This window comes from Rhineura floridana, chromosome 18 (genome assembly GCF_030035675.1).
Source record: "Rhineura floridana isolate rRhiFlo1 chromosome 18, rRhiFlo1.hap2, whole genome shotgun sequence".
Taxonomy (NCBI): domain Eukaryota; kingdom Metazoa; phylum Chordata; class Lepidosauria; order Squamata; family Rhineuridae; genus Rhineura; species Rhineura floridana.
In genome coordinates, this window is record NC_084497.1 from 21,093,020 (window position 1) to 21,110,002 (window position 16,983).

The 16,983-nt window shown below is 48.3% G+C and overlaps 1 protein-coding gene across 4 annotated transcripts in view; it reads left to right on the forward strand.

Annotated features, from left to right (window-relative positions):
* Window positions 1-16,748, forward strand: part of CLSTN1 (calsyntenin 1) — a 68,041-nt gene extending 51,293 nt beyond the window's left edge. For 2 of the 4 annotated variants that reach the window (XM_061600654.1, XM_061600655.1), the window contains 10 exons: window positions 96-258; window positions 2,235-2,285; window positions 4,604-4,761; window positions 6,691-6,839; window positions 6,939-7,165; window positions 7,872-8,042; window positions 9,278-9,423; window positions 10,265-10,403; window positions 11,607-11,791; window positions 13,702-16,748. In XM_061600654.1, the coding sequence (XP_061456638.1) occupies window positions 96-258; window positions 2,235-2,285; window positions 4,604-4,761; window positions 6,691-6,839; window positions 6,939-7,165; window positions 7,872-8,042; window positions 9,278-9,423; window positions 10,265-10,403; window positions 11,607-11,791; window positions 13,702-13,902 (1,590 nt within the window). In that variant the 3' untranslated portion in view covers window positions 13,903-16,748. The remainder of the gene's footprint in view (window positions 1-95; window positions 259-2,234; window positions 2,286-4,603; window positions 4,762-6,690; window positions 6,840-6,938; window positions 7,166-7,871; window positions 8,043-9,277; window positions 9,424-10,264; window positions 10,404-11,606; window positions 11,792-13,701) is intronic. The other 2 variants (XM_061600656.1, XM_061600658.1) reach the window with 1 other exon arrangement.
* Window positions 16,749-16,983: the final 235 nt, after the last annotated feature.

The following is a 16,983-nucleotide window of genomic DNA, read 5'->3' on the forward strand; positions in this document are numbered from 1 at the left end:
TAATACATTTAAACACAACAACAACAACAGTCAGGACTAGATTTAGCTTTTGCCAAGTTACATTAAAAAAAGAAAAACCTCTTATGCCTTTCCAGGTGTGCGATAAGGAGTGGCATCACTACGTCCTCAATGTAGAATTTCCAACTGTGATGCTGTATGTTGACGGAGTTTCCTTCGATCCTTTCCCGGTGACTGAAGACTATCCACTTCATCCCTCCAAAATAGAATCCCAGCTGGTGGTTGGAGCTTGCTGGCAAGGTAACTTACTTAAAAAAAACAAAAAACTTGCCATGGGACATTTAAAAACAAACAAACATTTGTTGCAATCTTGAGAACATCAGTGAAGGAAAAACTTAAATCTGCTCTTGGAATGAGGAAGAGCGTGTGCTCTTGAACTGGGTTAGAATTTGTATGAACACTACAGCTCTTGTCTCTCAAGCGCTTTGTCTCTGGTCACGCTGTTGGCTTGAAGATTTTGACAAGTCATTTACTCTGTGTGTGTATTGAAGGAGTTTGCCGCTTATGTCTATAAAAGAAACCCAGCAGTAGCCATAGGTTTTAACATGCAAAGCAGGTTTAAACAGCAATCCCCTAGAGGCTGCATAACGCTGAATCACAGCCTCCAAGGCTACTGAAGTCTTTCCTTGTCAGCATCTCAAGAAAATGGACCCTGGGATTCATCTGAGAGCAAAGGGGCATAGATCACTAACATTCTCTGTGGGGTGCCTTTTCTCCCCCCCCCCCACTCAAGTCGACTTGTGTTTTTAAGGGCTGCTTCTTCTTTAAAGACACCCACTGTCTAAAAGGGGAGGGGGGAGCTGGCTTTCTTTTCTGTGAGGCACTATACAGGGATATATTTATTCTTACTATTTATATCCTGCAAGATTTGGCTGAAGGCTTTTGCAACAGTTTTACAGAATGTTACCAAAAAAACCCCCATTATAAAATGTAACCTAAACGTTAAAGCAGTGTGAAGCACAGAGGGTTCTTCCTAGTCACCTAGAAGGACCGCCACTGCAATGTTGGCATGTCGGCGGTTTTCTAAATGTCTTCGCTGTGGATCCTCAACAGAGAAGGTCAAAATGGTATACGAGTGTCCCCAAAAGGCAATTTGTTCTCCTTCACTGGGATATCAGGTGTGTTATTTATTCATTTTATTTTCTTACATTTATATCCCACCCTTCTTTCGTCGAGGAACTCAAAGTGGCCTACATGCGCATCCCAGGCAATCTCCCATCCAGGCACTGACCAGACCCAGGCCTGCTTAGCTTCATCCAGGTGGTGGCCTTGTGTGCCTTCAGATCATAGCCTGCGACCTGTTAGAGGTTGGATTTGCAGCCCATGCAGTGAGGCTTAAGTCATGCCCTGACAAACTGTGGCTCAGGCTACGCCCACAGCCGAGTGCGCTGGTGGAGTGGAATGTACCACCTTATGCTGAAGATGGGGGGAATGGAAATGGAGATTTGTATGCTTTCCCATGTGTGCCTTCAGTTCAAGAAGGAAAACTTCGCAACGGAGAAGGGGGAAAGGGCTTGTAGCTCAGTGACAGAGCACCTGCTTTGCATGCAGAAGGACCTTGGTTTGGGCCCTCATGTCTCCTGGTAGGGCTGGAAATGTCCCCTTGTCTGACATCCTGGACAGACTCTGCCAGTCAGTATAGACAATGCTGAGCTTGATGGACCTATGGTCTGGCTTCGCATGAGGCAGCTTCCCATGTTCCTAGAAGGCGTTTAGCATACGCTTTCCCCTGTTCTACTTCGTTACTTGAAGGAAACTTTTTAAAAAAAGCAACCTAATAAAGATGCCTCACTTGCAATAGGACATGTCCCTTTCCCTTCTGTCGTCTCAGAGATCCTCCACACCCTTTCTGCCACCTTCCGCACATGTAGATCCAGCTCCCAGAGTGGGTGCTCTAGGAAGCGCCCGTCTGCCATGTGCTGGGGATCCCTTGATGCAGGGGCAGGGGTTCTGTGGCAGGTGGATCGACGCGGAAAGGGGGCTCCTCGCAAGCAGAGGATTGAAGAAAGCCGCTCGCACGTGTTCTTGCCTCCGTTTGGAGTTGAGAGTTTTGTCCTGACTGCAGCAAGCGGCGGGCATCTATTCAACAGAGTGCGTCCTCCGAGGCATGTGTGCCGCTGCGTCAGAGAAATGCTCCGGTCCTAACCACCCGGTTCCTTTTCTTCTCTCCCCCCCACCTTCCTTTTCTTGTCCTTTTTTGTCTTGCTTCTCTGCAGAATATACAGGAAATGAGAATGACACAGAAAAAGCGACCGAGAGCCCTGCAGGTTGCTGGTGTTCTTTAATTCCCCCCCCCTTCACTTCTAAGCCAAGACATTGCTTCATCTCTCACACAGCATGAAATGCCAGCATTGCGTTATGGCCATGGAAGCTTCATAATTGTGTTGCCGGGCTTGTTTTCTTCCATTGTGGTTTTTGTTGTTGTTTCTTGAACATTCACCTTTTTTTCCTTCTTCTTTTTCTCTCTTCCCCCCCCCCCCATTGGTGATATGCAAGTGTAAAAGCAGTTTTAAGTCTGCATTGGAATGAAACTGGTGTCAGTTAGTTTGATGGCCCAACCCTCGCTGCATGCAGAGTCAGGGGAGGGTGTTGGGGGAGCCAATTGCCATGTTCATTGGGCCACAGATTGCTCCTTCCCAAAACCAAACGGCCCATCGGAAGAACCGCCTCTTCTGTAAACTTCCTTGTCCCACATTGAGAGGTGGAAGGATTTGGCTGGAAGGACTTGCTAGCTGGTATGTCTGGGGGAGTCCGTCACACATCCAGCTGGAAAACTCTCCTGACCAGCGATTGAGATTTCCAGCTCTGTAGGAAATGGCTTAGTGGATTCTACATCTCAGTTTGAGACAACGGAGCCTAGACTTTCATTAATTTTAAATTGCACCTTTTTGTATGAAGAGCCATAGAGGGGTAGGAAAAAGAATACCTTCTAATTATTCTCGTCTCAAAGTTAAAAGCTAGCTTTGAGAACTGTTTAAATAATAGTAATACTTAATTTCTAAGGAGGCTGTTGTCCAGTTAAATAAATCTTAGATGAATTGTTATAAAACAGAATAGATGAAATCGGTGTATATTTGCATATGAAAGCCATAGTTGTGAAAAGGGGAGAAAAGCATACGTTTTTGGCGGGGGGAATAGGCAGAAGTGTGTGATGGTAGACGGCATATTGGAAGAGGCGCGTTGGAACAGACTATGCAGAGATTGGCCACCCCACCTTCATCTCCACCATTGTGCTGCATTTAGGTGTCCTGATACATTTTTAGTAAAAGACTTGTTAAGGATGGGATTTCAGAGGTGGAACCCCAGCAATGGAAAAGGCCAGGGATGAAAATGGAGCAAATATTCTCAGGAACCCTTCTCACCCTGAGGAATGGCGCCCTTTCCCGTGAAGCATCTAGTTGTGACTACTTTATTACTTCCAGATATGTCTCTGAATGCCAGTTGCTAGGGATCACAAGAGGGGAGAGTGATGTGGTGCTCAGGTCCTGCTTGCTGGGCTCCTGTTGGGACATGTGGTTGGGAACAGGATGCTGAACTAGATGGGCCTTTGGCCTGATCCGGCTTCAGGGCTCTTCTTAGGTTGCTGTGTTCTCAGGATCTCATCCCTGAAGTTCTTCAAGCCGTTCAAACGGCTTATGTGGAGAGACATTCTTGATCTTCAGACACTTGAGTTGGAAACCAGGGGATCCTCCAGTTACGGTAGCTGAATCCAGGCATTGGCTAGAACACAGTGGTTAGAAATGGGGTGTGGGTGTGCAAACGAGCCCCCAGCATTCTCACATGTGTCACGAATACTCACTCCAGTCCCCAACCTTCCCCATGTGCAGAGAAGGTCTGCAAGGGAGCTTCTGCTTCTGTTTGCTTGAATGTGAGCAAATTCCCCACAGCACTGGAGGTCCAGGGACTGGAGGGAGACATGCAAGGATGCTGGGAGAGGGCTTGTGTGCCCCTGACCGGAGCTCAGCGGTAGAGCAGTCTGCTTTGCACGCAGATGTTCTCAGGGTCGGTCCATGGCATCTCCGGGGAGGGGTGAGGAAGACCCTTGTCCGAAACCCCGCAGAGCTGCTGCCACTCCGTCCAGGCAGACCTCAGCTAGATGGATGCAGCGGTCCGATTTGGCAGAAGGAAACCGGTTCCTTATAAGGTAGCTTCCTGCCTCCGTTGTCTAGTTTGGCCCTAATGGAACGATTGATGTTCCTTTTTTGTACTGCTGTGTGAATCTTTTATTGAAGAGGGAGATGCGTTTTCACTGTGACACCTATGAAAGCCTTTGAAGAGCACCCTTCTGAGGGAGAAAGCCGTGTTTGTGATGACCGAAGGATAGCCTTGTCTTCGGGATAGAGCGGGGGTCATTCCATCCAGTAGCCATATTGCATGAGTGGGCTTTTTTATTTTATTTTTAGTTCTCTCCCCCTCCCCCCAAATCATGCTTGAGCACTCCTGCAAGGTTAACACAGGGATGGGCACTCACTAACCCGCATGCCAGTTCTAAGAGCAAAAACCAGCACAGTTGGCACATTAAACAAGCAAAAGAATTGCAAACTTGGATGGTGCTCAGGATGTCTTCTTCCCTTGCTTTGTCAAGGTGGTGAGCTCCACATGGCCCAATTCTTCCGAGGGAACCTGGCTGGCTTAATGATCCGCTCCGGTAAACTGGAGAGTAAGAAGGTGATTGACTGTCTCTACACCTGCAAGGAGGGGCTGGATTTGCAGACGGCAGATGGCGTTGGCAAAGGCCTAAAGGTAACTTTGTACAGCAGCGGGAACGACATGAGTCCCTGGATCCATTTAGGAAAGCAGAGGTTGATCAGAACTACTTCCTAACATGTCTTTTGCTCCCTCTCCCCTCTTATGAGAGCAGGAATCAAGACCCCCATCTGCACAATGTGTTTAAAGCAATATTCTACCCCTTTAACAGTCCTGGCTTCCCCCAAAGAATCCTGGGAACTGTAGTTTGTGAAGGGTGCTGGGAGTTGTGCGGAGACCCCTGTTCCCCTCATAGAGCTACAGCTCCCAGAGTTCCCTGGAAAGAAGGATTAACTGTTACACCACTCTGGGTTTAATTGTCAATCACCCTCAACAAACTACAGTTCCTAGGATTCTTTGCAGGGAGCCACGGTTGTTTAAAGTGGTATGACGCTGCTTGGAATGCAGATGGGGCCAAAGTCTCTCCTCTCACCACTTGGTATCTCTGCAGCCTAAAGGAAGGAAACCTAGGCAGGGCAGGAGCTAGCATCAGCTCCTCACCGTCATCCCAGGCCTAACAGAGCTGTTGGAACAGGCGCTCTCCCTACCTTCCCTGGGGCTACTTGGCCTGGGTGTCCTGGGGGAAGGGCTGAAGCCAGCAATGCTCAGGCCCAGGGATCTTGTGCCATCCATCAGCCTGGGAAAACCCGATGGCGCTCCGTTTTAAGCCATGCATTTGTTTTTGGTGTGTTAACACAGTAAACCACCGTAGGTTGCCTTGGCAGAAAGGCAGTCTGTGAATGCCATATATGATCATTTTTCAGCGGAGGGTCTGCCCCCCCTCAGAGGGCTGTGTGCAAGCAGAGGCCATGGCCAGAACAGGCGTATTCGATGCCCGCTCATACGTGTGCATGCTCACCACACACATACAGCACGTGCGCATGCGTAGAGAAGACGCATTCAAACAGGCGTGTGTGTATATTCGGCATTTTTGCTCCCCATTACAGTGCTGGGAAAGGTGGCTGCCCTCCTACCCTAACCCTATAATGGGGAGGGAAAACAAATAAACGTCCCTCCTCTGCCCTGAGCATGGAGGCCTTGTTGAAATGGCACTGAACCAGTGGGAGCTTTTGAAAGGTAGGTTGAGACAGAGGAACCCGATATTTGAAGATTTGTTCTTTCCCCACCACCACCACCCTCACCTCGCAGTGGGAACACGACAGCACCAGAGAGGGGCAGACCTCGACAGAATTTCCATTTTATTGGACAGCTGCTGCCAGTCAGTGTCTGCTGAGCTAGAGGAGCCATTGGCATGAGACAGCGCCCCATCTCCTTGCAATTCCTACCTATCCCATAACGCTGCTTGGAATTCTCTTGTTACTGCAATTTGAGGGAGAAGATCTCTCTTTTTCTTTTCTCTTTTCTTGCGGTGGGAAGCATTCATCGTCCCCTTCTGCAGGGATAAGCGAAGGGTGACCCGGCAGCAGCATGCAAAGCATGCATGCACAGTGCGACCGATGGCCATCGTGTGAGCAGCCTGCTGTGTCCTGAAGACGTGTCTTGGGTAGTGAAATAACACTGCAGGGCGTTGTGTTGGTAGCTTTTCAAGCTAATGAAGGGCCGTCGGGCGATTATTTGTTAAAACTCCTGTTAATTGCTTTTCCAGCATAACAATAATAAATTGCTCCTTCTGCGTTAAGTGCAGAAGGAACATGCAAAGTTCCGTTATGCGGAGTCTGTCAGTACCATCTAGCTCAACATTGTCTACACTGGCTGGCAGCACCTCTCTAAGATTTCAGGCGGGAACCTTCCCAGCCCTACCTGGAGTTGCTATTGGGCAGTGGACCTGGCTCTTCCCCTTCCTGTCTCTGCACGGAAGAGCCTAGGGTACCGAGCACTTTTATTTTGGCCCTTTCTGGCCGGATCGCTTTCCCCCAGCTCCCCTTCCTGCCCCTTCTCACTGCTTCTCTCGGCACGATTTCTCAGATCCACATGAACCCGAGCCAGTCGGTGTTGACCTTGGAAGGAGACGACATTGACAGGTTCGACAAAGCCATGCAGCACATCTCCTACCTGAACTCCCGCCAGTTCCCCACACCTGGGATCCGGAGGATCAAAATCACAAGCACTGTGAAGTGAGTTTTCCCTGGCAGCATCCCCGGGAGGATTTCGCAAGGGAACTAGAAATGCTCTTTTCATGGCAGGCTATTTTTATTTAATTAATGCTTTTGTAGGTGCTCCAGCAACGAAGCCTGCATTGCCATTCCTTTTGTCGACGGCTACATCATGGTCTTGCAGCCCGAAGAGCCCAAGATCAGCCTGAGTGGCATCAACCACTTTGCCCGCTCGGCTTCGGAGTTCGAGAGCCCCGAAGGGGTTTCCCTCTTCCCTGAGCTTCGCATCATCAGCACCATCACGCGGGAGGTTGAGCCGGAGGGGGACGGAGATGAGGATCCAACAGGTAAAGCCTGCTCACTTGGCTTGGGCAGCTGTTTCTTTCTTACTTTAGAGCATAGGTGCCCCACCAAAATGGCCCCCAGAATGGCTTGCATGCGATCAAATAAAACAAGACAGTCCCTGCCTTGCATGGGTACAATCTGAAAAATGTGACACACGAGGGGAAAGGGATGAGAGGGAAGGGGGGGAAGCAAGAGCAGGCACCTGTTCTTAAATAGTAGTTCTTATGATGGCCAACTGGCAACAGCTCAGTGGTAGGAGGTGCCCGATGGAGCTGGTTTTCTGATAAAGCTTGATGGGATGAGCCCTGCTTCTAATTTTTTTCCGCTGACGCAGCCTGATGGAACAGCTGCTGCTAGGTGATAGTTGAGGGAGAGAGGAGGCCTGGTGGAGCTCCCCTTAGCAAATGTCAGTAGTGGGGTGGATGATGTTGAAACTGGGCTTGCCAGACAACCCATGATTTGGAGGCGAGGCTGGGATGCGATAGACAAGAAGTTATAGAGACGCAGAGGGGGAAGTAGTCGGTGTAGCAAACCTTTGTTTCGGTTTAAAGATTCTAGTCCTGAAGCAAAGCCGTTTGGTAAACTGGCAAAAGCTTGGAAGCCAAGAGGGGCCTTTCTCTTTGCATTTCCTCTTTTTTGCTGCCACCTTGATCTGTTTTGTCCTCCCCCTCCTTCCTTTTTTTTATTTCCTTAATTTATTTTTGTCAGTCCAAGAATCGTTGGTGTCCGAGGAGATCATGCACAACTTGGATACCTGCGAGGTCACGGTGGTCGGGGAGGAGCTCAGCCTGGAGCAGGAGAGCTTGGAGGTCGATATGGTTCGGTTGCAGCAGAAAGGGATGGAGATGAGCAGCTCCAACCTGGGCATGATCATTACCGGTATTGACACTTTCTTCCTCCGCATCTTGATACGCTTGGAATCACAACGCTGCATTATTAATAAAGCAAAAATTCCGCTGACAGCAATGTATTCCTAAAGTCTTAAATATATATTTCTACGTAGAGTCAGGGTGATAACCTTTTACTGAGCTGGCTAGTATTTACAATACTGGAAGCAAGCTTTTAAGTTGCACAACTCTCTATTCTCCCTTCTGAAGAAGGCATCTGCATGACTTGAAAGCTTGCTTCCTGTCTCTTTAAGGTTGATTGGTCCCTTGTTGGAATTTACATCTTGCTTGTTTATCAGCCAGGACAGCTGTTAAGATTCTGTCGGAACAACCACATGCAGATGCACCAGATTCTCCACGTGGGGTTTTGCTAGGCCACACTTTGTGTGTGTTTATTCCCCCCCCCTTAACTGGAGCGTTTTATGATTTTATATTGGCGAGACAAGAATATGACTCCGACATGTCAAGGGGCAGTTCTGTGACCCTCTAGCCCAGGGGTGAGGAAACTGTCGCCCTCCAGATGATGTTGGACCCCCAGGTTTTACTCAGTAGACCCGCTAGGTTGCATGCAGTGCTAGTCCTACTCAGAGTAGACCCCATGAAGTTAATGGGCACGGGTACCTGGGGTCCATTAATTTCAGTGGGTCTACTCTGAGTTGGACATAGTTGGAGACAGGCTACTGAAATTAATGGGCATCAGTCATGTAGATCCATTTCAGTGGGTCTGCGCTGAGCATGGCCAATAGTTAGGGCCAGTGGGGAGTTGGAAGTCAGGCAACATCTGGGGAACTACCCCTTCTGTCAACCAAACCAGGCAATATTTCACTGATAATCGTTTCTCTTTCCATTTAAACCAGGGCACTCTGGTTAACAGCTGTAGAACAAGCAAGGATATTAATTTCAAACCATGGTTTAATATCTTGGCTTGTTCCAAACCCATCCACTATACGTAGCTATAGTTTCCCAAGAAACTAAATGGAAGGCTTCCTAGATCTGTTTCTTGCTCAGTTGCACAAAGCTGCATGCATGACAGAAAGGCTCCTTGGTAGTCAGGTGCAAGAGAATTATCTGAAGTCTTCCAAGGTAGACTTACAACGGTTCCTCTCCTCTGGCAGCTTCAAAGGCATGAATATCAGGTTTGTTTGAGTTTTCGTTAGAAAGAAAGAAAGAAAAAGCTTTTATCATAGCTGTGTCAAAGTTCCCTGACTCATACTTGTGTTCCTCTAGGGGTTGACACCATGGCCAGCTACGAGGAGGTTTTACACTTGATTTGCTACCGCAATTGGCAGGCCGTGTCTCTGTTTGACCGAAAGTTCAAGCTGGTCTGTTCGGAGCTCAATGGGCGTTATGTCAGCAATGAGTTTAAAGTGGAGGTACATGAGCATATCTTGGGGTTTGGGAGATCTACAGGGACTTCTAGGGGTGTCCCAACAAATTGGGTCCATGAGCTGAAACGCTGCCAGTACCACCGAGTGAGCCAGTGCGTATTGCAAGTCCAAACGCCAAGCTGCCTGATGCAGAGTCCAACCACTGGTCCATCTCAGAGGACAGGATGTCCTTTTAAGATGGCCTTTTTTTAAAAAAAAGTTGCTGAATGATTCAGAAGCACCTTTTTAGCCAGCCGAAACAGTGTACGATCAGCTCAGTGTTGCAGCGCCAACGATGATCATTTTCTAAACCATCTAAAATTACTGGGCACTGTAATTGCAGGCTTACAGTCTTACCAGGCTGAACATTAGAAGAGCCTGTTAGATGGGTCAAGCCAAAGGTCCATCTAGTCCAATATCCCATTCTCACTGTAGCCTCTGCTGGGAAGCCCGCAATAGGACCCGAGTGGGACGACTCCTCCTCCCATCTGTGCTTCCCAGTGACGGGTATTCCAGTACTGGAAGCAGAGCAGAGCCATTATAGCTAGCAGCCATTGAAAGCCTTTCTCCTCCGTGAATCCTCTCTTAAAGCCACCCAAGCTGGTGACCATCACTGCCTCCTGTGGGAGTGAATGCCATAGTTTTAACTATGCACTGTCTGGAGAAGACCTTCTTTTTGTTTGTCCTCTCAACATTCAGCTTCATTGGATGACCTCAGTGGATTCCAGTATTACTGGGTTGGGTGGCATATAAAGAAAGGAGGCAGCTTGTTCTCAGTTGGCTAATCCCAAACAGAAGAGTTTTAATTTCCCCTTTCTTGCCCTCCCTGTAATCTTTTGTTTTCCAGGTGAATGTCATCCACACAGCTAACCCCATGGACCACGCCAACCACATCGCCGCAGAGCCTCAGTTTGTCCAGCCCGTTCACCATTCATTTGTTGACCTCTCTGGTCACAACCTAGCCAACCCTCACCCAGGTTTTTCAGGTAAGGACTTGTCCCAACTTTAACCTTCCTTTGATTTCTCCTCTGGAGAGGCTCTTGTGCAGCTGAGGGCTGGCATTTCTCTGCCCCCCTTCCCAGAAGCGGCTGATGTATCAGGCTAATTGCATCTGAGCAGCATTTAACATCTTGGGGAGATGTGAAATTCAATTCCCCCAGTGAGGCACAAACGGCCTGCTAGATTTCTAAAAACGTGGCTATTTTAAAAGGAAGTGCAGCCTATTTCTCCTCCACCTCTAGGGGAAGAGTTGGGGGAGGTGTCTTTCCTTTTTTAAAACAATTGCCAATCCTGGAGACGCTTTTGGGTTCAGACTCCATTGGGACTTGGATGAATAAACATGCTGTGGTGTCGGGGACACTTCTTGGCTCCAAGCCCCTAAACCAGCCTTTGCCAACCATGCTGGCTGGCGCTGATGGGAATTGTAGTCCAAGCTGGCAAAGGCTGCACTAAATTTTCTTTGCTGCCTCCCTCTTCTTGAACAAGAGCATGCGTTGTTTGGCGGTTTATGGGATGGAGAGTGGGAAGAGGCTGGCAGAATTGTTCACAAACAGCTGTAGGCTGCCCAGAATGAACATTCAGCGCCAGAGAGTGGGTTGCAATCCCCTTTTGGCCTCTGCCTTTTAGCAACCTTGTCATGAGGCTAGACCTCAATTTGCCCCCTCCCTCTTTTAGTCAAATCTGATACCTGGTGGAGAAATGTCCTCCTTTTTAGCTTGGTAGAATTTATTAGCAAATGAGAGCAAGATAGGCAGTCGAGTGTAGCAAGCAACTCTTTGGGGGGGGGGGCAGATGAGGTGAGGTCAAATGCTGTCTAGAATGTGTCTGGCATAGGCACCCTTTGGGGAGGGAGGGACCTGCCCAGCGTTGGCCTAGGAAGGTGAAGCAAAGCAGCTTGGAGCGGCTTAGGCTGCAGATGCTTCAGAAATGTTGAGGAGTTGACTACTGTTGCATGGGAACTAGCGTACCATCTTTGTGTGGGTGTTACTGCACCCCCCGGAATATCTGCTCAGCTTGCATGTTCATGACGTGTAGTTGATGCTCCTTTCTCCCAGGGAAATTGACCAATCTTGGAAAAATCCCCTTGGGTAAGGGAGCGCCTGGAATGTGCTTGACACTTCCTCATCGATTGTCTTCTCTCTCTCTCTCTCTCTCTGTGTGTGTTTTGTGCTGTTTTAACCCTTTCCCAGTGGTTCCAAGCACTGCCACAGTTGTGATTGTGGTCTGTGTCAGCTTCCTGGTTTTCATGATTATCCTGGGAGTCTTCCGGATCAGAGCTGCTCACCAGAGAACAATGCGGGACCAGGATTCTGGGAAGGAGAACGAGATGGACTGGGACGACTCTGCTTTGACCATTACTGTTAACCCCATGGAGGTACGGTTTGTATGACGGTGTGTTTTTCTGGGGAGGGGGGATTCTTCCTTTCATCCTCCCCCCTTTCCCCAGTAGGCAAGATGGGACGTCCTGAGGCTCCATCCTTTTGACAGCTGACTCACACTTTGCCTTGCGTCTGCTTGAGCTTCTACAACCAGCCCTCTCCATCGTTGCCCTTTCTCTCCTGGCCGCACGCTATCATCATCTCCCAGGGTTCCTTCATTTCTTTAACATCCTGCTGGTCTCACATATAAAGCCCTTGAAGCATCCCATTCTAAAAAGGGGTGAGCAAGTAGGTGGAGTGACTCCCCTATGAGGAAAGGTTGCAGCATTTGGGGCTTTTCAGTTTAGAGAAAAGGCAAGTAAGACATGATAGAAGTGTGTAAAATTATGCAGGGCGTGGAGAAAGTGGATAGAGAAAAGGTTTTCTCGCATCACCCTAGAACTCGTGGATGTCTAACGGAGCTGAACGTTGGAAGATTGAGGACAGACACAAGAAAGGACTTCTTCACACTTTGGGATTTGACCCCACAAGAGGCAGTGAGGGCCACCAACCTGCGTGGCTTTAGAAGAGGATTAGACACGTTCATGGAGGAAGAGAGGGCTCTCAGTGGCTGCTGGCCTCGATGGCAACACTGTTGGAGGCAGTGTGCTTCTGAGCACCACGATGCTGGGAATCGCAAGTGGGGAGAGTGCTGTTGCACTCCAGTCCTGCCTGGGGCACCGGCTGGCCCCTGTGAGAACAGGATGTTGGGCTGGATGGGCCCCTTTGACCTGATCAAGCTGCAGGGCTCTTCTGGAGTCCTTCGGGGTGGGGAAAGCCCACCAGGTCCTCTGCCTGGCTGTCCTTGGGGGCCTTTTCTGCCTGGCTGGCATGCCTTTCAAAGGGAACCCGCCCTTGTCAGCTGCCCAGGGAAGCAATCTGGAAGCCAGCAAAGAGGACCTTCAAGCACCAGCCACTGATGTGCCAGAGCAGAGGATTCCAAGTCAAAACTGCGGTGTCCTGAACCAGTGGCATTTTCCCGTTCTTGTTCCTGGCTTGTCTGAAAGGTCCACTTTTAGGGGTTGTTTGGGCTGACCCGACTCCAGAGGTTGAAATCCTCTCCCTTCCCCTGGAAGCTCTGATCTCTCCAAAGGGGCATTGCCCTGCCTTCCTTTTAAAACTGTGTTTGCATTTGGCCAGAGTCGAGGGCTTTATTTTGTGCCCACGTGAGGAAGAGCAGGCGAAAAAGATTATGGGTTGTCACTTTTGTGTGTGTGTGTGTTTCAGAGTTGCCCGATACCATGAAGCGTGAGAGACTGAGCTGGTGTAGAGTACAGCCCTCCCTGGCTAAGAGACGGAGAAGGAGGGGTTACGTTGCTGTTTGTCTGACACTATATTGCCCTATATGTAGGGGCACGAATGAGTTGGTTGTAAATTATGCTTAATGCTGCTCTGTATTTTTGTAGACCAGTTTGCTCTGTTATAACTGGTTTGCTGGGGATTAGTTATCCATATGGTTGGTGGGAATGCATCAGTGAGGCTTGGATGTGGAGGGTTGCTAAGGATCCATTTGGGAAAGAGGTTACTGTGTTTGGGGGGGTAGTGTGGGTGCTGTTTCTCTGTTTTTATTCATTGATGATGCTGTTCTGAGGTGTTCGTTGTATTTTTATATTTGTGTTTTCCGTTTACAAGAATATTTAGTTTTCCTGTGAATTACGCTGTTGTAAATGAGTATTTCACATGTAACCTTTCATCTGTGATTTCCCCCCCTAATGCTTTAAAATACCTGTATCTATATAAATAAATAAAAGTGGTATAGAAATGTAATAATTAAAATAAAACAGGGCAGAGGCGGAAGGACTTGGGCATAAAACTGCAGAAGGAAAACACAACACTTCTTTTTTTAATGTCTGTTGTTGTTTTTCAGACATATGAGGACCAGCACAGCAGTGAGGAGGAGGAGGAGGAGGAAGAGGAGGAAGAGAGCGAAGATGGGGAGGAAGAAGATGACATCACCAGTGCAGAGTCTGAAAGCAGCGAGGAGGAAGAGGGGGAGCAGGAAGAGGACCAACAGAATGTCAACAGGCAGCAGCAGCTAGAATGGGACGACTCCACGCTCACTTATTGATTCCGGCTCTTCCCGCTGTTTGTCTCTCTTTGTCTCTCTTGCTCTCCTTTGTTCTTCAGTTCTAGAAGACTCCGCAGCAAACCACTCCATTGCTCCTGAGGATCTGTGGCAAGTCACTTGGGCCCGTAGAGCTGACCAACGCCCCTCGTCCTCCACCCCATCCTGACGTCTCTTTTTCCTGGCTAGCCATCCCCCCTTCAAAAGCTCTCGCCTCTAGAATTTTAGCTAGTGGTCCTTCTCCCTCACCCTGCAATGACTGGATTGTTGTTATTTTTGCCGTTTTTTACTCTACAAGGGACTGCCTTCAGCTCTGTCCCTCCCTCTTCTTTTGTCATCTCATTTAAGGGATGTGACAGCTCTGTAGCCATTGCACTTGCTAAACTGTGGTTTTTTTAATTTTCATTTTGGGCCCAGGGCTAAGATTCCAGCTCTGTCTCTCTTACCATGCTTTCCTAGGGGGGTGTTAAAAACAATGCCAAGATCTTTCATTGACAAAAAAGGCTTACTTACTTTTGTATTTTTATTTCTTGGTGGGCTTTTGGATTGGGTTTATTTTTTTACTTTTGTGGATCATTACTTGTCTTTTCCCCCCTTCATTTCTTCACTCATACTCTCTGTAGTGCATGTGTAAAGTGGCAGAATGAGGTTACTACGTTAGAAGATTTAAGAGACTTTTTAATATTTTGTAAATAATCTTGGAACTATGTAATTACGTCATTTGTGGTAGTGAAAATGGGAACAGGGCGAAGGAGGGAGGGGAACAATCCATGCTAGGGTTTTAAAAACAAGAATCATGCAGCATGATGTAGTAATAATGGTTTGGGTTCCTTCCCCCCCCCAAAAAAATAACAATTCTGCAACAGCATGGGGCAATGTTTAAATAGCTTAGAGCAAAGTGAACGATGATCCAGTGGCATTGGACTCAGGTGTCCTCTTCACTCTGGGCCAACCCTGTGGAGGGGTTTGTCCCCTCTGCATTTTATATTTCTTTCATTTGTGCGTGTGGGAGGGGAGTGATTTGACTGCAAAGGCTTCTTTGCGACCCCTTCTCCGGGTCCAGCTGCCCTGCCTCGCCCGTTTCTGTTTTAGGGACAGTAAGTAGGTTGGCTTAGAGCACGTGATTTCTTTCTCTTTCTCTTTTGAGGAAAAAAAGTCTTTTGCACAAACAGAGAAGCCCAGTTGCCGCTCAGACCTGGTGAGCTCTGGTTTCATGCACTGCTCACACAGGTGGCTTGGTTGATTGTCAACAGCGAGCAAAGCAGGGTGATGTTGCTGCCTCTCTCAAGTCAGGGGAACTTGAGCGTGCAATTTGGAGAGGAGGCTGGGTTGACTTTTCTCGCTGGCATCATTCCTGTTCTTGTTTTAATTTAAAACACTCCTTTTCATTCCCTGTCGCTCTTTTTTGTACAGTAATGTGGGACATGGGTCTTATTTTAAGCATTTCTGTTGTTTTCTTCCTTTGCGGTCGTTGTTTACACTGAACTACATGTGAGCTACCTGTCCTGTCGAAACTGTGCTGTAAATTACTCATGGCAACCTTGTGCATGCTCCTTAAGAACAACATGCGGATGAACACGGTTTGGGGGAACGGGTCGCCAGTGGGGGAGTCCGTATCCAGCAAGGTTTCACCCCAGGTTTGGAAGGGACCAGAGCAGTTCTCCAAAAAAGCAAGTCATGACCCCGACAGCAGAGGCGAGCACTGGGCTTTTCATTAGGCAGGTGGTCCTCTCCTCTAACTCCCCCCCCCCCATTTTGAGAGAGCCTTGAGTGTATTGCTTTCTTTGCTTTTACAGTTGATTTATTCCCCAAAGGGGGTGTTACGCTAAAAATTTCTTGCGGGTTGCCAAGTAGGGTAGGCCAAGTTCCATCTAGCTGCCGTTGCATGGAAGATTCTGGCTGCTCTGCAGCTTCCGGCTGTATCCCCCCAGAACAGGCATTTGAGGATCAGATTCAACAACACGGAGGGGGGGAAATGGAATGTGTGTCTGTGTGTTTTGCAGAAGCAGAGGGGCTGGCGAGAATAGACTGAAACTTTTTTTGGGGGGGGGGACTGTAGCTCAGTAGCAGAGCACCTGCTTTGCATGCAGAAGGTTCTGGGTTCAGTCTTGTTTTAAACCCTAGAGACCTGCTAGGTGGACTGACTTCATATAAGGCAGCTTCCAAGAGATACTTTACCTATCCTGGAGCCGGTCTTTCCTTCCTCAGATGTCGAGCATTGCTCTCTCTCTCCTTGCAGCAGGGTTTGTTTCAGATGTGGGAACCTGAGAGGGCCCCTCTAGTGTTGTGGGACTCCACTTTCCAGCAGCCCCAAAGCCAGCACGGGCCAGAGTCAGGGATGAAGGGAGTTGTAGCCCGCGAACAGCCGGAAGGACCCCCATCCCTGAGTTGGAGCGAAAGGTGGTCCCTGGTGTGCCTTTTACAATAAGATGGAACTGAAGGCAAGGGAAGTTGAACCCCACACCAATCAGCAAAAAAACAACTGTAAACGTTTACATTTCTAAAATGGGCAAGGAAGTTGGTTTTGACAACTTTTACATGGTCACATAACTGCTAGTTTTAAGTAAAAAACGGAAAACTTTTAACTTACGCCCAAGTTGTCTTGTGTTTTAATGTCACTGTGTAGATAAGACACTAACCCTCTTTTTCCATGATACCATCACTGTAGCAGCTGTATTTTAGCGACTGTAAACTTGCTCATGCCTCTCTCCCTCTTTCTTTTAAATGCTAATGCTGAAAGGTTGTACACTTTTTCTGATGCCGTTCGTAGCCATCATGGGTCTAACATTTCAAATGTGTATATTGGTAAATAGGTCAAGTTTGGAAAAAGTCTGAGCTACAATAAAGTTCTGGTTCTAAAAAATTACTGTCTAGCTCTCCTCTTTCTCAGCATCTGAGCTGAAATTTTCCACAGCAGCTGGATTCGCTTTTTATATCCCGCCTTTTTAAAAATAAAACATTTCTGCACCTTCCAAACCTTCATTTGGAACGCGGAACTCGAAGGGGGTGTTCTCTTAAGGGCTGCTGTTGTGGTTGTGGACCAGAAGTCCCAGGTTCAATCGCCGGCATCTCCCAGCAGAACTG